The sequence below is a fragment of the Amborella trichopoda genome, chromosome 12 (assembly GCF_054954075.1).
Source record: "Amborella trichopoda isolate Santa Cruz 75 chromosome 12, AtrichopodaSantaCruz75HAP2 v2.0, whole genome shotgun sequence".
NCBI lineage: Eukaryota > Viridiplantae > Streptophyta > Magnoliopsida > Amborellales > Amborellaceae > Amborella > Amborella trichopoda.
The window spans coordinates 40566981-40587987 of NC_142347.1; the positions used below are offsets into that span (position 1 = coordinate 40566981).

General features: G+C 34.4%; 1 protein-coding gene across 4 annotated transcripts; it reads left to right on the forward strand.

Moving 5' to 3' along the window:
• The first annotated feature begins 178 nt into the window (after positions 1-178).
• Positions 179-19273, forward strand: LOC18446981 (putative amino-acid acetyltransferase NAGS1, chloroplastic). 4 transcript variants are annotated; one of them, XM_006857083.4, is made up of 10 exons: positions 179-716; positions 1169-1256; positions 1856-2064; positions 2956-3107; positions 5474-5897; positions 13575-13672; positions 17242-17353; positions 17547-17706; positions 18344-18416; positions 18839-19273. In XM_006857083.4, exons 1-10 carry the CDS (start codon positions 378-380, stop codon positions 18990-18992), a joined length of 1809 nt encoding a protein of 602 aa, XP_006857145.1. In that variant the 5' UTR covers positions 179-377; the 3' UTR covers positions 18993-19273. The 4 variants fall into 4 exon arrangements, 3 of the variants coding, with proteins under 3 accessions (XP_006857145.1, XP_020530881.1, XP_088709918.1); XR_016045856.1 differs by lacking the exon at positions 13575-13672; XM_020675222.2 differs by lacking the exon at positions 17547-17706.
• The last annotated feature ends 1734 nt before the right edge of the window (positions 19274-21007 follow it).

Consider the following 21007-nt stretch of genomic DNA (forward strand, 5'->3'; position numbering starts at 1 on the left):
TTCATCTTAATTTCGCCGAAGTTCATACTCGTGGCTCTTGTGACTTGCTAGTTCTCAAATCCGGCGAAATTTCAGTTAGTTTCCGAGAAACATGAATTCCAGTTCGGTCTTCTCAGTTGCACAGACCGGCTTTCGTCACCGAAACCCTCCAAAACAAAGCGTTGAGAACTTTGCCAGTGTCACGTGTCAATATGTTTGCGTCATAAAATATCAGTCCCTTTGTTCCGCTAAATTCGCGTCGCCGCTTCTTTGAACGCCTACTATGTTTTTTTGAGCTCAAAAGCTTGACCTTCAACCCTCTGCTTCTTCTACCATGGAATTGAAGCCCTAAAGATTTCTCTTTTGTTATTGAGAGAGAACCTGACTCTTCATCTTCCATGGCTGCTTCGACCTTGAATTCATGGCTTCCCCTTCTTCAATGGCACCAGTCCTCGCAGATCAATAGAAGTTCTCTATCAATGGTGGGAAAACCCTGCTTTAAATGGTTGAGGAATGGAGCTCGGCTTAGCGATCTTTGTGCTTCGTGCTTCACTAATAGGCTAGAAAGCAGGATGGTAGAGGATTTCCATGGGGAAAAATCGTGTTGGGGGAATGCGCAGTTTGTTGGGTGGTTTAGGCAGGCATGGCCTTATATTCATGGACACAGGGGTTGTACGTTTGTGATTATTATTTCAGGGGAGATTGTTGCTAGTCCTTATTTGGATGGAATTTTACAGGTATGTTCTCTTGTTTTTTCCCAGTTTTCAAGTTTTATTTTTTAATTTTTGGAATTATTTATTTGTTTGGTGTGAATTTTGGTTTTAACGCAGTGGGAAATTTATCTGTATTAGATTGTTGCTGTACTTGTATACTTAGATATCAATGTTTCTTTCTTTCTTTTTGCCATTCGTCCTTTTTTGCTAGTTCATTTTCAGGAATGAGAAGTTTGGTTCCTTCATAGTCACTACTATTGCATATGTCAATGAAAATTTGATGCAAATTGGGTCTTTTCTAATTTATTTGTTCAAATTAAGGGAGTTAATTTTGGTCCTTAACACTGTTCTGAATTTTATTGTGGATTTTGTTGGTATTCCTGCATACTCTTTGATGCTGAATTTTATACATTGACAAGTTTGGGTAGGTTATTGGTTATTTAGTATTGGTCGCTGACAATGTGATCTGAATGCAGGACATTTCTCTCCTCCATGGTTTAGGAATCAAATTTGTCATTGTTCCTGGAACTCATGTGCAAATTGACGAACTTTTGGTTGAGAGAGGTGAGTGGTTAGTGACTTTTTATGGGTGCGTGTGCGTGCGTGCTTGTGTTTATTCTGATTTTCTGATTTTGTTGTCCACCTTCAAATGCATGAACAAACAAATATGGTTAAATACTATCAGTATTGAATATTGAGTTAATCTTGTGTTCTAACTGACCAAAAAAAGCTCTTCTGTTCCATCTATGCCCTCCTTGTTTATAGCATCTGTGGTGATTCTTTATGCAGTTTCCCATCACAAAAGAGTGATGCCCCATTGCATAAAAGGACAACATCTTGATACCTAATGAACAAACTTTAATTCTTGGCGAACTCTGTTTCCTCTTCTTACTTTACGGATACCTTTGGCAACCATTGAATGGAATGCCCTACCTGAAATGTATATGCTGAAGTCCTAAAACATAATGAACTTTGGAACATGCTGCGACTACTGTGTAGTTGGAGTCAACCAAACAATAGAAAGTAGCAATTTGAATAAATATATAAATGGAACTTTAACCAATTCTTATCAACATTCTACTAAATGAAGAATTTTTGTTTTTTCCAAGGTTTTTTTATAAGGTGCTGGTTATAAATGGAAATTCATTAAACATTTTCTGCAGGCTGCAAACCAAAGTATGTTGGGCGCTATAGACTTACAGATTCTGATTCGTTAGAGGCTGCAATGGAAGCAGCTGGCAGAATCCGTCTCACAATTGAAGCAAAGCTTTCTCCTGGTCCTCCTATACTTAGTCTTCGTCGCCATGGGGATAATAGTCGTTGGCATGATGTTGGAGTTAGTGTTGCAAGTGGGAATTTTTTAGCAGCAAAGGTAATAAGCTTTCTGTATGTGCTTATAACTAGCAGGTTATGCTCATAAGTGATAGGTTTTGATGAAGCTCACAGGTCACTACTTCTACTGTAAAGACTTGGCTTTATTATATTTTTGCTTTCCATTTTGTGTTGTGTGTTACCTTAGGTAAGATATTTACTTCATACACTAATTTGAATTTGCAATTTTATACAAAAAATTAAGCCCTGTTTGGACGTCGCGGTTGCCATATCCATGTCTTATCTCTATGCGCTTTAACAGTCATCATCAAGTGGAACAATCTACATTTTTTGGTGATAGCGATTAAATAGTTTTATTTTAGTTTTGTCCCTAAGACCAAAACAGGTTCTATTGGCAGTGTTTTGGATATGGGGGAGGCCTTATTAACTCATAATTGATTTCCGTTAATATTGACAAATATTCATCATTGAAATTCTTAGTTCTACCATGGTTTACTTACTACATTTGAACGCTTTGTCTAGCTTAGATGTTCTTACATCTATGGTACAGTACTCAGATGTATGAATAACTTAAGCTTTTGGTTCACGGGATCCGTACCTAAACAATAAATTTTATATCAATACTAGATTGTATACTGCTTTCTACATAGTCCAAAGAAGTAGTAAGAAATCTCTCTCCCTCTCTCTCACTCTCGCTTGTATGGTAGGAATTCTTGACCTCATGTTGTGGTTCTGACCATGTGAGAAGCCCCTTTCCTAGGACATATTGCTTTTTGTTTTTTTTTTGGTATGTTTTTTATTTTTGGGAGATGCTCTTGCTTTGAATTTGCAAAGTTATCAAATATAATTGTTTTAATAGATCCTGTAGATTCTTAAATGATCAAAAAGTCTAAAAATATTATATTCTAACGCAGCCTTGAAATTTTGGCAGAGGAGAGGGGTTGTTGAAGGTATTGACTTTGGAGCAACTGGAGAAGTGAAGAAGATAGATGTTTCTCGCATACAAGAAAGGCTAAATGCAAACTGTATAGCTATAGTAAGCAATTTGGGCTACTCGAGCTCTGGGGAAGTTTTAAACTGCAAGTATGCTTTGTAATTTATTTAAGGATTTTCTTTTTAATCATAGTGTTTGTACATGAGTTTGCTTTGGGTCACCCTTCAATATAGTAATTTGACTACACTTGAAGTTATATATTTCCATTAAGCGCATTTTAAGTATTGGAATTACTCATTTCCGTTGATTCCAATAATTCTTAGTAGTTGTTTCATTTGTCTTGGACATTTATGTTTATTTATTTCTTGTAACTTCTCAAATACACATTTTTGTTTATTTGGTTGACATTGACCCAATTTTCCATCTGCTTTAAGTAACCATTCTGATTTGATATATTCCTCTTATTTGTTTCCAGCCATTATGTGTTTGATCGGTTGATAGGTCAACTTATTTATTGGCTGGCCTTACAATTCATTGTATAATTCACGGAATCGTCCATCTTAGGTAGCTATTCCAGTTTGGAATCGCGATTCCGCATTTCTGCGACAGATTGCCACGAATCCCGATTCCAGGAATTTAAGAATCTCAAATCCACATTTTTTGAATCTCGTTCCAATTTCTTTGAAATTTAGATTTCCCTGCATGAAATTTTGCGATTCATAGGTAAATAAGAGAATGATTCAACCAATATGCTGCCTCACTTCCAATATTTAGGAACAGCGATTAGAGATACTATTTAAAATATATTAATAGTCAATATATCCACAACATCAAAATGATAGCCAAAATTTTGGGGAATGCTTAGAATTTTTCAAGAATTATTTAATAAATTTTGCTATTTAAAATATATTAATAGTCAATATATGATGGGTATCATCTATGGGTGTCAATGAACTATAGTTTAGATCATTCCCAAATTTCAAGAATTCGTAATAAATGTCCATCTTTTAAAATACATTATGATAAATAAAGTAATTTTATTTTCTTTATTCAATCTAAAAACTCTAGGAAAGTTCGCGGTTAAGGTTTCTTGACCTTGTTTCCAATACTTGTGGAGAGCTGTGATAAATGGCACTCAATATATTGACTTTGAGACATCTATTCCAATAATAGGAGAGCCCTAGTTAAGCATACTTGACATATGGAGGCCAGTACTAAGGAATTCTTGCTTATAGATAATCTAAAACTTTTAATTTTTTGAAATTTAGAACTCATTTCTTGATAATTTCTTGCCTGGTTCCAAGTGGTTGGTGCATGATTCCCGTAAGTTAGGAATCTCGATTCCAAGTTGATGTGAACGCAATTCCAGCAAGATAGTAATCTTGATTTTTATTATATCAGAGTGCTATACCCATAGGTGGGAATCCTGCTGCATGTGATGCGTTTCGAATAGACAACGATTCTGACTATAAGTATCATCTGGCCACCCCCTGATTTCGTGATTCTGATTCTTTAAATGTTTCGAGATACATGCGTTCCCAATAACCATAATTCATTGTAACTAGGGTATAATATTAGCATTCCTATATCTGCTATAATGAACTCTGTGATACTCTTAAGGTGGCTGCAGCTTTGATGATACAAAATGATCGTTAAATCTTTGAGCTCTAGCTGTAGCATTATGATTAATTATTGTTTTGTTAGTATAATGGAGAAACTCTTACCATAATGTGACCTGTGGTCTAATTCTTAATCAAATAAATTCTTTGGAAGCTGAGAAATCCTATATGTTCCAATTAATGTGCAAAATATATTCTACTAGAAAACATTTGATCTGCCCATGGCAAACTGCTACAGTGGTCCGTGGTCCCCTGTCCTCCATTTTTGGGGTCTTAGGGGCATCTGTTTCATCCCCAGTTTAGCACACAAATTGTCTTGGGCTTAGTGAAGAAGCCTATGAAAACGAATTTCCAAAAAGACCCTGGAAAATTGCTTTTTTGGACTTGCAATTGCGTATCATTCATTTCATATGCAGCGGGATCCAGCCCTTTCATGACTCCAAATTAATTTTTTGAAATTTTTCATCCATTGCAATTTGCCCTTGGGAGGCCCAAATGTTTTCCTGTAAGAAATATGCTAAACTTCCATGCATACGCACGTACGTATATAAGTACTTGCATGCATGCATGTATGGAAAATGCTATTAGGTTTTTAGTTTCATTCCCTAAAAATTTAGATGATTTGTTTTCTTTTGATTGTACACATTCAAGATTGATTGCCTGAGTCTGGTAGCTTTATAGTAACTTTTCCTTCAATATCAGTTTTGTTTGGATGCCTTAGCCAATCCTTTCATAGTCGAGGAAACAGGATGTTTTCTAGTTGTTGACCTTCCAGAGTATCTTATCATTTTAATTGCTAAAAATGTGCTCTAGTAATGAAGATTTTCTGTCTAGATCATTCCCTCTGTTGAATTATAGATGCGTCGCTGATAGTATTTGGTTTTCCCATTTTGCAGCACTTATGAAGTTGCCACTGCTTGTGCACTAGCTATTGGGGCTGATAAACTCATCTGCATTGTTGACGGTCCAATACTTGATGAAAATGGAAGGCTTATTCGTTTCATGACACTCCAAGATGCTGACTTGTTAATTCGTAAGAGGGCTGAACAAAGTGAAATTGCTGCAAACTATGTCGAGGCTGTTGGAGAAGAAGATATCATTTCACCTGGATATGTCAACCATGGTGGGTCTAACCATGTACTAGCCTATGGGAATGGATGCATTAAAAAGGCTAATCCAACGTTTCAGAATGGTGTTGGTTTTGACAATGGAAACGGGATATGGGCAAGTGAACAGGGATTCGCAATTGGTGGAGAGGAACGGTTGAGTAGATTAAATGGTTATCTCTCAGAATTGGCTGCTGCAGCTTTTGTATGCAGAGTAAGAAACATTCTCTCCTTGTTTTGAAGTGCACTATAGATATCCTTGCTTTATGAAACTTATTTTCATTTTGGTTGATTTGATATGCATTAGTTTGTTCTTCTAGTTGACTCCAAATTAATGGACACCATAAACCTTGAAATTGGTTTTATCTATATATTGATAAAATCTGTGAGTTAGAACTTAATTTAATATATACAAGTCATGATTAACATGAATGCAGTTGTATTTGTTCCTTGTAAGCGTGCATGTGTGCTTCACACCATGCACTGCAGCATACATGCGAAAATTGGGATATATGTGAATATGGTTTCAAATTGGATATTCGTGTTATTATGTCGAACTTAAGAAGTGAGCTGTCAATCAGAAATGTGAGAAATTATGGTAGTCCACTAAATTAGTGTATTGGTGGTGTAAAGAGACTCAGTGCTCGTGGAAACCTAATTTTTTATAGCAGAGGTAACCTGCTGGAAATAACCAACTTGCTTTTTGTGTTTTCCGTCGATAATTAGGCAAGAAATGATCTGTGATGGAATTTTTGGTGAAGATTTGCCAATGCTTCTAATGTTGTATGTAATGTTTCTGAACCTTGCTTAATTGGCCTTCTCCATGAAATTATAAGCTATTTCAATATGCTCAGTGAGTTCATAACTCAGGAAGCCCTATGCTAGGTGAAACACGAAGATTACCACTGTTTGGCAGAATGACTTGAGATGAATGCCAGAATTCCATAGCAAGCATTTGATAACTGAAACTTATGCTGATATCGGAGCCATATCCGTACTCCCATTCAAGTTCTGCTGCCTTTTCAGTACAACTACTTTTTTCTTTTCCACTCCTGCTTTATATAACTAACTGCCAAACATCCAATATCGCTGTTCAGTTGGGCTGAGTTGGGCTGTCCAGTCTCTAGGAATATTGGGTCTTGGCCTGGGGTTTATGGGTTTTCCAATTGGCTCCCTTTCTGGAAAAGTTGGAAAGAATCAAGAAAAGAATTTGAGTCCCTAGTTGGCTTTGGATGTTGTGCTAGGGGGTGAGTCGTGTGCTTCATACTCTAGAAGCGCATGTTCTATAGATACCAATGGTTTAAAAAGCGGATCGGCGACTCGGATCGGGCACCTTTAAAACCGATCCGGATCGGTGAATTGGCGATCCGGATCGGGAATCTGGTGAATCGGTCAGAATAAAGCTTCAAAAAAATCCGAAAAAATTATTAAAATTCATTATAAATATTGTTTTTTAGGAATTCAATAAGAAATGAGGGTACTCCATTAAGAATTTTCATGTTTTTGCATGAATATGCGAATAATGATATGTTCTTTCCCTGCATGAACTACTATTCAGCATTTAATTTACATCACACAAAAGGATAAACATAGAATTATCATGGAATAAGTATATCAACATACATGGACTACAATAAAGCATATAATTAGTAACATACGATCTAAAAATAAAATGACAGACAACGTTGTTGTTCTTCTTGGTCACGCTGGTGCCATTGATTGAATTCGTTTGACAATTCATTGATTTGATCTAAAAACGAATCATCGATATTAGCAGGCGTCTGACTATACCCAAATCCCTGAGTGTTAGTGTTTTGTTGTGTTCCCAATCCCAAATCTTCGAAGCTTGTCCATCCTTCATACTCACCTACACTGTCGTGCTCATCCCTACACTGTTGCTGTTGGGACTCGATATGTGAATAATATGGCTGGGATAGGGTGGCTTCAGAATCATCGTCTCTCTCATTTTCTCTTAGACCCCCTTCTTACTCTCCTTCATTAGGTGTAATATCACCGACATCTCCGACGAATTGTGGATACGTTGGCTGGCTGCTTCCTCTTTCATGCTGCTCATCACCTTCTTCAAGGTCTTCCTCACCGATAGCATCAAGGAACGCTCTCTTGTGCAACACTGGCTCCTCCTCTTCTACTATCCATTAATCTGCTGTGTCTGTGACAAATATTGTGTCTAAGTCTATCGGCCCATAGTCTTCAAGCTTCCTTCTTATTTGTCGCTCTCGGAGGTTTAAATTATAATGAACGTACACTAGTTTATGAAGCTTCTCAGAAGCAAGTCGATTCCTCCTAGTAGTATGCAACCATTGGAACGTACTCCAGTTGCGCTCACAACCAGTAGCAGAACATGTCTGGGAGAGCACCTTGATTGCTATTCTCTTTAAGTGAGGTGCATCAATACCATATATCTCCCACCATTCAGTTGGATTAAAATGCAAAAAGCATTGTAAGGGCAAGAACAATTCATAAGATTAAATATATGAATGAACAAAATATTAGCGAGGGGATAACCTGGATCCATCATAGCTCGAGAATTCCTGGCAAGTCTAGTTCCGAAGGATCCTATAGCATCTCTATACATAGCAAGCTAAAACAAATATATTACGTTTTAGTGCATTATTCCTCACAAATATAACAATTCAATGAAGTTCTTACCCAAACATTAAATAATACCTCTTGTATTGCTGCTACTTGGTTTCGATGGCTTCTCTCCAACCTTGCAATAATGTATCCGACCCCTTCCATAATCTTGTGGGGATGTTCAGGTGTCAAATAGAAAAATTTTGGGTTGAAGTAGTAACCTACAAAATATATAGATAGAAAAATGTCATTTACAATTTCATAAAAAAATGATTTAAAATGAAATATTGTAATGATATAAATATATATTTACCAGCATAATGATTTGGACGTTCAAATTTGGTGTTCCACCTCCTTCTATAATCTCGATCACTTTGTTAGCAAAACTACACTTCTCCCCAATAGCTGATTTCGCCCTCTCAATACCTTCATAAAGGATACCTATGGTAGCTTTCTTGTCAGCATCCACCATTCTTAATACCGTGACCAAAGGGGCAGTGGCCTCTACAACACTGGAACATCGAGACCAGAACAGCCTATTTAAGACTATGTTGTCCACTTCTATACCAGTACTGGACTTCGAGAGGCGGTCATTTTACCACTCTTCACAGGTAAACAATCTCTTTAATGCACCTTCAGATTCTCAAATGGAGTCCACAGCTAAGTAATCGGTTGCAAAGCGGGTTATGGCAGGCCTGATTATCTCTTTTTTCTTAGAGTGTTCTCTAAACAGAAATAAAATTTTAGAGTGGTTGTATATAAATCTCGACACCAACCTTGCTTCCTCTAGAGTCTCCTTCACAATTTTGATCCCACCGATCTCCTCTAACATAAGATCAATGCTGTGTGCAGCACACGGGGTCCATACTAGATGCTTCCTCTTATCCATCAACTATCTGCCCGTAGAAACACATGCACGTGCATTGTCCGTAATAAACTGGTCTACATGTTTCTCTCCCACCTCCTCCACCTCCTCCACTATCTGATCATACAGTCGTACGTAGAAGTTTGCATCCTTCTTCGTCCCTGATACTTCTTTGCTAAACAAAAAAGCTGTACCTTTTGGGGAATAAGCCAAGAAGTTTAAAAACTCCTTTTTGCTAACTTTATTTAACCAACCATCACTCATGAGAGTAATGCCTGTCCTTGACCAACTCTGTTTATATTCTTCAATCCACTTTGTATCTTCCTCCACCTCTTCATCTAATATTGGCCCACTGAGCTCATATGCCGTCGGGGGTTTTACCCTGGGCCCGACTCTCTGGATTGCACTGACCATAAGTCGAAAATATGGGCTATTGGCTGCATCAAAGGGAATGCCTTTCTTGTAGAACCATTTACCAACATATCTCCCCAATATGTTTCTTGTACCTTTAACCATGCCTTTTAGAGTCATCTGTTGTGACTTAGGCTTTGAGAGAAATGGGTCTTTACGACCATGGCCTGCAATACTGGCACTCTTAAGTAACCTAAAAACAATTTCTTCAACACCTGATTCTCTTTGATACATATTGCCACCAACCCCTCCATATATATTTGAGCTGGGCCCGCCATACATGCTCAAGTTGAGCCCGCCATGCATGTCTGAGCTAGGCCCACCATGCATGTCTGAGCTAGACCCACCGGGCATCTAAACCCACATTCCCTCTGATATTGTTCATGTAAACTCAATCTTGTGGTCATGTCCAAGTCATTATTATATTGCTCTTCTAGGTCATTATTATATTGCTCTTCTGTATCATTCTTACTTGATGGCGTATATAAACTAGCTATCTCCTCATTCATCCTATGTTTGGCAATTTTTTTACCTTTGTTAGCATTAAGAATTGTCGCCATCTGTTTTTTTACATTACTAGGGACACTAGTGCATGCAGAAACATCTCCCTTAACCTCTGCCAAGTGTTGCTTGAACCTATGTACCCCACTACTTATCACTCTTTGACAGTAATTACAAATAATTTTGTCTTTTTTGTTGGGATCAAGTCTGACCCCATGTTGCCATGCAGGGTCTTCTGCAGATCTTGACATGATTCAACTGTTTTAAGATGTAAAAAGTTAAAAATTAACCTGACAGCTCAACAAGAAAAATAATCACCATGTGTAGTGATAATATGTTGGGGTAGTTCATGTAGTCATATTTGTTGTTATTTGATATTGGAAAATACCTCTATTGACAATAATATTTTCGGACATATCAATTACAAACATTCAGGATAATATAATACAAAATGCAAGCTCCAAACATGGCTACAACTCAATTATCAAGAACATACTTTTTTTGCATTAAAAAATTAATAATAAAAATAATTCTTCACAGAGCCACCTAACACCAGTCATTCCAACTAAAAAATGCATTAACAACAGATTAAAAAAATACAGTTTTGCATTAAAAATATAATAACATGCATTTTTTTGCATAAATAATCTATCAACATACAATTTTTTCGACAAAAACTTTAACAATAAAAATTTTAAATATGGTTTAATACCTCATGATAATTAAAACCTTGTCACGATTTTCACATCTTTTCGGAAAATCATCATTTTTCAAAAAATTTGATTATGAAAAAAAAAAAAAAAAAAAAAAAGGGACTGCAAACTCAAACAATAAAAATTAAAAATTGGGTTTAATACATCATGATAATCAAAACCTTATCACGATGTTCACATCTTTTTGGAAACTCATCATTTTTCGAAAAATTCGATCATGGATAAAAAAAAAAAAAAAAAAAAGTACAGCAATTTTTCAAAAAATTCGATCATGGATTACAAAAAAAAATTAACAAATTTTCAAAAAATTCGATTATTGATTACAAAAAAAAATTCGATCATGGATTAAAAAAAAAAATCACAAATTTTCAGAAAATTCGATCATGGATTAAAAAAAAAAAATCTCAAATTTTCAAAAAATTCGATCATGGATTACAAAAAAAAATTCGATCATGGATTAAAAAAAAAAAATCACAAATTTTCAAAAAATTCAATCATGGATTACAAAGAATTCGATCATGGATTACAAAAAATTCGATCATGGATTACAAAAAATTCGATCATGGATTACATAAAATTTGATCATGGATTAAAAAAAAAGAAAAACAAAAAAAAACAAAAATTTCGATCATGGATTACAAAAAAAAGAAAAAAACAATTCGATCATGGATTACAAAAAATTCGATCATGGATTACAAAAACTCTATCGTGGGTTACAAAAAACACAAAAAACAAAAAATTCGATCATGGATTAAAAAAACAAACATTTCGATCATGGATTACAAAAAATTCGATCATGGATTACAAAAAATTCTATCATGGGTTACAAAAAAAAAAAAAAACAAAAAATTCGATCATGGATTACAAAAAAAAAAAAAAAAACTATTCAATCATGGATTACAAAAAATTCGATCATGTATTACAAAAAATTCGATTATGAATTACAAAAAAAAAAAAAAAAAAAAAAAGGAAAAAAAAAAAAATTCTGTTATTCATAGGGCATCTTACATTAGCCATTTTAACTAAAAAATCCACCTCTAAGCGAATAAATTACATCCAATTGGGTACATTTTCTGATAAACAACAATATAAGGAATCAAAACCCTAAATTTTGAACACATTATCATCAATAAATCAAATCAAATCGATTAAATTGAGCAAAAAAAAAAAACGCAGTTCTTCACAGACAACAGTCATTGAATCTAAAAAATGAAGCTCAAATTGATTAAATCAGATCAAATTGAATACATCTAATTATAAACAACACTATAAGGATTAATAACGCTAGAAATCTAACACATTATTTGTAATATATCATGAACAAAAAATCGAAAGGCGGAAAAAAAAAAAAAAACAGCAGAAATGTTTTTTCACAGACATCACTGTGTTCATCTAAAAAATTATGCTGTAATTGACCAAATTAAATAAAATTGAATATGTTAAATCATAATAGACACAATAAAGATTAAAAACCCTACAAATTGAGCTCATGATCTTCAAAATATGCAGTGATATTAATCATATGGCGGAAATTAATCTTCTTATCTGGTTTTGTGAACCCGAGCCTTCAATCTCCAAATAACTCTGTTTTTCTCAACGATTATCACTAATTCGTAACAGAAGGTTTTGATGAACAACTTTACGATCAAAATGCTTACAAAATTTGACAGATTCATGCCCTATTTGGCATGAAACACAAGGAAAGGCAGAAACCCTAAAAATGCAACTTTCGTGATCCAAAAACACAAAATTTCTCAACCATTTAATCCGTGAAAAAGCTAAATAAAGCTGTTTAAAGCCTGCATATTAGATCACTTGAAAAAAAAAACAAGAAAAATGATCAAAAAATGATAAATTTTGAAGAATCCCGTGAAGAACACTGTGCAGTCCGTGTTCTTCACGGGACTAGCCGATTCCGTACAGTGAATCGGCAAGTCACTGTACAGAATCGCCCGGTTCTCTCTAGAACCGGGCGATTCCCGATTTTTTGAGCGATTCGAGACATCTATGGCCGATTCTCTAGTCGAACCGGGTGAGTCCGGTTCGACTCGGCGGTTTTTTAAACACTGATAGATACTAATGTATTTTGTCTGTGATTTGTCTCTATTGTTATCATCTGGTAGTGCTAGAATGAGCATACAGTGATGTCTCATTTGCCTTTCTTCAACTTTTAAGTGTTGGGCACGTCCATCACATTTCCTAATCTTGATAAACAACTTATAGAAGTTTGAGATAATCATGTGTTATGATTGTTTTCCCTATTGCATTGTTATTTTAAGAGCTGTTATGTTTTGCTAGTCTATGAAATTTTATGGTTTCTTGATTGGCTACCCGTGTTCAATAACCTGATGTAAGTTAATTGAGGGTTGTATGTATCAGTTGCCTTGTCAATAAAAGATGGGAAAGGTTTCTCTACTTCCCCTACAGCATAGAAGTTCTATCCTCCCCCTACCATCCAGCCGTACAATTTTGATCATTTTATTTTATTAAAAATATTTTTTTTTATATTTTTCACTAGTGTGATTTTAATAGAGGAATGGACGTCCAAAATTTGGTATCGGTATCAAAATAGTTTATAGAAAAAAATTAAAAATAAAATAGTGTAGAGACGCGCCATTGTGATTGGGGCAATCTTAGCCCTCCATTCAAAATGGACGGTTGGATAAGGTGAAGTATATAAGTTTTATGCTGTAGGGGAAGCATAGAAAGCTTGCCCATAAAAGATATCCTATATTACAGTTTTGTTTCGTATTGAGATACAAATATTGTAGCTTTTTATTTATTCCCCATTTCTTGGCATGCTTAGGGCGGTGTTCAAAGAGTTCATCTATTAGATGGCACTATAGGTGGAGCATTGTTACTTGAATTATTTACAAGGGATGGAGTAGGAACAATGGTGGCGAGGTGCGTTACCATCCATATTATAATTAAATGTTTCCTGGTCACTATGCATTTTCTTCTGTTCATTTATTTGCTACCACAATGCTGATATTTTTAAACTTTCTGCTTTTCAGTTGACGGTATTCATCTTTACTACTACTAGAATTTATTTAGGATGCATGTGTGTGCGTGTTGTCGTCATATAATCAAGGTCCTAGATTTTCACTGGCTTAATCTTTAGACTTCTTGCTCTCTTACAAAGCAGTGAACTCCCTCGCAATTGGGGTCCCAATGAAATATTTCCTTGCATATCTCTCCTAAAAAAGTAGGAATCCCTCCTTATACATGAAATAAAATTTCCTTAAACCTATGGGAATGATAAATTTTTAGTTTTTTTAAAATTCAATAATTTTTGTTTTCTTAGAAATGGAAGAAATCCACTTTCTTTATTTATTTATTTTTAGTTAAAATTTCCATTTTTATTTTTTAATAATTTAAAATAACAAAGTTTAAAATAATTTATCCCTATGCAGTAGAGTCCTAATAATTATGTTTCTTTGCATTTCTAGGATTTAAGATGAGTTATCAAATGATATGAATTCCTTTTAAATTTTTCAGTAGTAATGAGGAATCTTTTGCTTTTTTATTATTTTAATGTGCTGAATTTTTATATCAGATAATATTTTGTTTCAATTTAGAATAATAGTGTCTAATTTGGTCGGCTGCACCTATACAATTGTGCCTGTGTATCATACGAGCGGCGGAATAGTCTATATTAAAATAGTTGAAAATGAGTACTACCACAACACCTTAAAATTTTTTTAATTTGTTATTATTAAATTATTATTTTTATCAATGGAAATAATGAGTTGACACTTTCGTTTATTTTTATATTTGAAACAGAGTTTGAAAGGAATAAAATCCAGGATTATAGGAATGGGCTCAAGGTGAGGTGATCAAGGTGGCAGGGTGCCACAACATTATGTCTTGAGTTTCATTCCTACCACATGTAGATAATCTTTTCTTTGCTGAATTAGCCTCAGGAAAAACAAAAAAAAAAAAAGGAAAAAAACAAAATTCAGGATTGTAAAAAGAGGATGCGACCCGTATTTGAAAATTGTAGAAAATTATTTGCGCACTTTTTTTTTTTTCTTGAGGTTTTTCATGCTTAACTTGAGGATGGTTCAAAACAAGATTTTTTACAAGCTTTTCAACCATATCAAAAGCAGGTTCTTTTTACGAGCACTGAAATGCTTCTTATGTGATGTAACATATCCTAATAAATAATTCAATTTATTTGATTATTAAATGATTTTCTTGTGATGCAGGCCTCAATATTTTGTTCTTAAAAAATATCAAAACATGCAATAAATCAAACCGACAAACACAAAATTCGGCACAAGTAGCTGGAGAAGGAAATCCACCATGAAAGTGGCATCACAAGCTTCAAATTTTCTTCCACATAAGAAATCAATGCAAAAGTATATAATCCAAGTCTCCTCTTTTCTCTCTCTCTAAACAAGTATTTAAACTACCTTGAGAACTCTAAAATTCTCTGGTAAATCCTTCCCCTTAATTACTTTAAATCTCAACCATCCAATGTCTTAAACTTATGAAATAACCACCATCAAAACAAACCAACACATGGCTTCCTAAACCCCAACAACCTATACTAGAAAAAGACCAACCACAAGCTCTAAAAGATCCTCAAAATATTTGCCTTAATCCCCACAGTTATGTGCCTTTAGAAAAAACGCAACTATGTCCATTCCGTGCCTGCATCAGTTCCTTTGGTTGGAGAAAAGTTATCCTCGAATGAAGTGGGTCTGGACGGCCCCCATAGCAAATCCTCATTCTTCTTAACCTTCCTCTCTGCTGGCAACAAAAATTTAATGATTACCTATAATGCCCCAAGAAATGGATCGATTTGTGTAGATAGAGGGATTGATATTACAAAACCTACTTCAACCATCTTCACATTCTCTATGTTAGAAATCTATTCTCAATATCTAACAACTCATTAGGAGCAAGGTTCCTATAATTTCATAGCATCATTTCAGTAATATATCGAAGATTGCTGGTGAATCCCAATATACCACTTCCAAATTTTGTGAAGAAACAGAAGATTCTCCATGATAGTTATGAAAACCAACTGGTGCTAAGGCCTCTTGCTGAGCAAGAAGATGAATGATGGATCTTTCTCCTTAACAATCAATCTTGTACTATTCATGTCAGATTTCATGGCGCCCTTCCCTGCTGTTTTATGGGTATGGCTTGCACATTATGTGTGAGTTGATCTAGTTTTTATGTGAATTTGGTGATGGTTTTGTGGGTAAATGCATCTGGATTTGCAAAAGGAGCCTTGTTTGCTTAATGACATTCTGATTGCAACTTGAATGAGAAGCAGCCCTGATATCTTATTCAATGTAAGAAGCCCTGAGCTTTTACCAATTGATGCAGGCCCTGATATCTTATTCTTGGAAAAAGTACCAAAGCATTGGAGAAATAAAACCAATAGACACAAAGTTCTGCACAAAATAGCTAGAGAATGAAATCACCATGAAAGAAGCATCACAAGCTTCAAATTTTCTTCCACATAAGAAATCAGTACGAAAGTGAATACTTCAAGTCCCCTTTTCTCTCTCTTTCTCTCTCTCGCTAAACAAGTACTCAAACTAACTAGGAAACCCTCATTAGCTACAAAACCATAGCCCGTTATTACTTCAATCTCCACCATCAGTTATGACTTCAACGTCCTAAATCACTAGTGACAACAACCGAACAGACCTACATGTGAGTTCCTTAACCCCAATAGGGCAATAACATTATACTCGGAAATGCCAAAAACAAGTTTCAGAAATTCCCTTAAGCATATCCCTTAATACCCACAATGAGAAACGAAAGAAAAACTCAAATATTTCCTTTCCATGCCTGCATCTTTATGGTTTTAAAATAGTAATAACTATTTTCTTTTTTCTTCTGATTCCATAAATAACCACACCAATTTTAACATTTTTTTGGCTTATTAATTATTAGAAATTTATTTACATTTTTTGGTTTTAAAATAGTAATAACTATTTTCTTTTTTCTTGTGATTCCATAAATAACCACACCAATTTTAACATTTTTTTGGCTTATTAATTATTAGAAATTTATTTACATTTTTCGTTAGTGGTAGGCAGTTTTAGTCATGCAATTCTAAGCAATTATTGTGAAGCAATAAAATTGGGAAGTTCGTTTATTTATTTATTTATTGTGATTATTCTTTTGTTATGATTGTTGTTACGATGCTTTGTTATTTCTATTGGTGGTATTTCTAAATCCGTCTCTCTTCCCCGTGCTGCACATGAGCTCTGGACTAATATTTATAAATTTAGTTTTTAAATAATGGGATTGAACTAATATGCTGTATAAATTTTACTTTTTTAGTTGATCTTCCATTTCTCTATCCATTTTATGACCTAATCAGTGTTCTTCTTGTTCTATGTGGTCCCCTTGAATCTCAGGTTGGACATTCCTAATATTTTCAAAGGCTCGATCCTGGAATCTTCTGTTTTCCCTAAAACTGAAACACTTGTTTTTCTTTTGTGTAGTGATGTTTATGAGGGGACACGAATGGCTAGGGTGACAGATATTGCTGGCGTCAAACGACTTATACAACCTTTAGAAGAATCTGGCGCATTAGTTAGAAGAACTGATGAGGAGGTTTTTCGCTTTCCTATGCCTGAGCATTTTTTTTGTTATTGATGATATGAATCTCATCTTGCATTGACTGAAATTTGAAACTAATAATGCCATAAACTAATAACCATGGATTTTTGTGTTTACCTTGGCTTTGGAAGATGAAAATTGAGTAAACATGAATTAAAGGCAATATGGCTCGATGTTTTCTTATCAGCTACTCAAAGCATTGGATTCTTTTATTGTGGTGGAGAGAGAGAGCTCTATTATTGCATGTGCTGCTCTTTTCCCTTTCCTCAATGAAAAGTGTGGAGAAGTTGCTTCTTTTGCTGTCTCCCCTGAGTGCCGTGGGCATGGACAAGGAGACAAATTGCTTGGTATGACTTTTGGATTCATTAGTTACTGAGGATAATATCAATAAGATCACACCTGAAAATCTTTGGATTCTTGAGTCTGGATGGTCCACTGTCCGCATATGCTTTCCCATGCTTCAATGCTTCACTGCAGCCTACCATGCTTTCTACCATGCATTTTTATTATTTGTCAGCTTTTGATTGGACCATTTGCATATTGAACTTTGTAATTCACTAAGCTTGTGTATTTATCTTTAGGAAATGTGATCATATGTCATTCTTCATACACATCTTTGTAATAGTTAATGGCCAGTTTGTATGGGCCATTTGGTAATGAATAGCCTCTTTTTCTACACCACTCATTTATGAGTTAAAAAGACTGTTTTATCTGATCTGCTTCATGGTTAAGAGCTATTTCTCTCCCCATTTATTAGGAAAATTCCTCAAAATGTTACTCCTCTTATGAGAAAGAAACCTGGAAAGTGCTCGTATCCTTAAATAACCTATCCTGAAAGAAATCAAGACCATCCAGACTGTTCCTAGGAGCTCTGCTTACTCTGGTTTTATATACAGTCCATCAATTACTCTTTCTCCCACCTTACGGTCCATTATTGGGGCTTTTAAGTTTGTTTTTTTTTGTTTTTTATGTGAACTTTTACAGACTATGTTGAGAAGAAAGCCTCATTGTTGGGATTGGAGTCTCTCTTCCTTCTGACGACGCGTGCTGCTGACTGGTATGGTCTAGAACTCGCTGTAGATTCTTGATATTTCCAGCTCATAAATATTATGTCATTATTTTCTGTTCAGTCTTTCTCTTTGACTTGACTTGTCCATATGCCTTGTGAAATGACGTGAAAGGATTACGCAATATCAGTGTTGAGTTTACACGAGTAGGATGCATTGCAATGAATTATTGTCTGGGAAAATAAACAAACCATACACAGGTTATTTGTGCTGCATGAATAGAACCAGGGCATCCACCATCCTTTCTCAATAGTGGAAGGTGGAGGTTGACCTTACTTAAGTAAATGTTTATCATCAGAAGCTATGTTTAATCTCCATAATTGGAAATTGAGAAAGGATACGCAGCCTGGGCATGGCATGCTTGTCCTTATTAATTTGACTTAAATTTAAGCTTGTGTCCTGGAAACAATAGGTTTGTGCGGCGAGGTTTTTCGGAATGTCCCATTGAATCCATTCCAGAGGAGAGGAGGAAAAGAATCAATCTCTCTCGAAGATCAAAATATTACATGAAGAAATTGCAACCGGAGCGAGGAGGAATTACTGTTGATAAAGTTTTGTTTAGGTGATGCTGGATCCTCCTTTGTATTGTCTACTGTTTTTTTGTTGGTACGTGGCTTCGCTGTAATTGATATTTGTTGGAAGAGAAGGGATAAAATATTTTGTAAGATGTGGAATCAGTGTTTCGAGACTTGGCTGGGGCCACTCAGACTTGGCCGAGTTACTCAGCCTTGCCCTAAGGGCGAGGCAAGTTTTATCCTAGTAGGTTGTAATGAGATTTAGATAGTACATATATACTTTTATGTCACCTGTATGTCATAAATGCGTGAATGGTGTATTGGATAGCAAATGCGTGTGCTTTTTGAAGTCACGGGGGTTCCATTCCCTAAGGTAAGATTTTTTTTTTTTAGGGTTAAAGAGCCTGAAAATTAAGAAAAAAAAAGGCTTCGTGGGAATTGAACCTATGAGCTCTTAACTTTAGAGTACAAAGATAAGGTAAGATTTTTATTTTTTTTTGGGTTAAAGAGCCTGAAAATTATAAAAAAAGGAGCTTGTGGGAATTGAACCTATGAGCTCTAATTTTCTTAAATTTAGAGCACATATGACCCAACCAGTATGATGTCCAACATCTAATATTAAACCTTACAGTAGTGGTTTAAAAAACGGATCGGTGTTTTGGATTGGACATTTTAAAAATTCATTCGAATCGGTGATCCGGATTGGGAATCAGTCGGATTAAATTTAAAAAAAAAATAAAAAAAACTATTAAAATTCATTATAAATATATTTTAGGAATCCAATAAAAAATCGGGGTATTATATTATTAATTTTCATTTTTTTTCAATAATATGCGAATGTTGAGATGTTCTTTTTTTGTTTTAACTTATTTTAATCATTAAATTTACATCACAAAAAAGAAAAATCATAGAATTATCATAGATGAAGTATATAGTCATACACAGACTACAATAAATAATGATTTAAATCGATGAGAAATGACCACCAAACTCTCAAATAAAAAACCAAAATTACTACAACCTAACTAATTATATCTAAAATTATTACAAACTAACTAATTATAATATTATATACTGAAATTAAAATTGTTGGTTTACATTTTATAATTATTTTATTATACAAATAATAACAAATTCAACCTTTTATTTTTTTTGACAAGAAATACTTGTTGTATTACCTTTGATTTTTTTTTTGACAAGAACCTTTTATTTTTTTTAGTAATAACCTTTTATTTTTAATTTTACAAGAAATGTTTGTTGTATTACTTATTATTATTATTTTTTTAACAATAATCTTTTTTTTTTTTGACGAGAAATACTTGTTGTATTACTTATTATTATTATTATTATTATTATTATTATTATTATTATTATTTTAACAGTAATCTTTTTTTTTTTTGACAAGAAATACTTGTTGTATTACTTCTTTTTTTTTTTTTTTTTGACAAGAACCTTATATTTGTTTTACAAGAAACTTATATTTTTTTGACAAGAAATTTTTTTTTTGATGTATTGTCTTTTTTTTGTTTTTTTGACAAGAATCTTATATATTTTTTTTGACAGGAAATTTTTATACTTTTATTTTTTTACAAGAAAAAGAAATTTTATTGTATTACTTGTTTTTTTTTTTTGATAAGAACCATATATATATATATATATATACAAAAAACTTTAATTTTTTTGAGGGAAGGACATGGAACCTATCAAGAGTTGAACCTATGTCTAGGTGAGAAAAGGGCGTGCTAACCACCACACCATAGTTTGAAATGTGTTATTATTCATCCGACTTAAAGATTCTATTATATAACTATTTCACCTATTAACTTTTATCACAATAATCCCACATCGGAAAGACGGATAATAAAATTATGGGAATAAATACTACTTTGTTACCAACTCTCAACGTCCGTTAAACACATGAAGTAGCACGGGGCTTGTGGTTAAGGACACGTGGCCTGGAGGTTGTTGGACACTTATAACCCATTTTAACCCAAAAAATTACAAAACTGCCCTGTACGATTCATGATGTCATACACTGGGCGAACCGGGCGATTCATGATGTCATG

What these genes read in the sequence shown, in the direction of transcription:
- LOC18446981 (XM_006857083.4), top strand. Translation starts at nt 378, where the DNA reads ATGGCTGCTTCGACCTTGAATTCATGGCTTCCCCTTCTTCAATGGCAC. An exon ending in CTGCAGCTTTTGTATGCAGA is followed by an intron (nt 5,898 to 13,574) that starts GTAAGAAACATT and finishes TGGCATGCTTAG; the next exon opens with GGCGGTGTTCAAAGAGTTCA. An exon ending in ACAAGGAGACAAATTGCTTG is followed by an intron (nt 17,707 to 18,343) that starts GTATGACTTTTG and finishes GAACTTTTACAG; the next exon opens with ACTATGTTGAGAAGAAAGCC.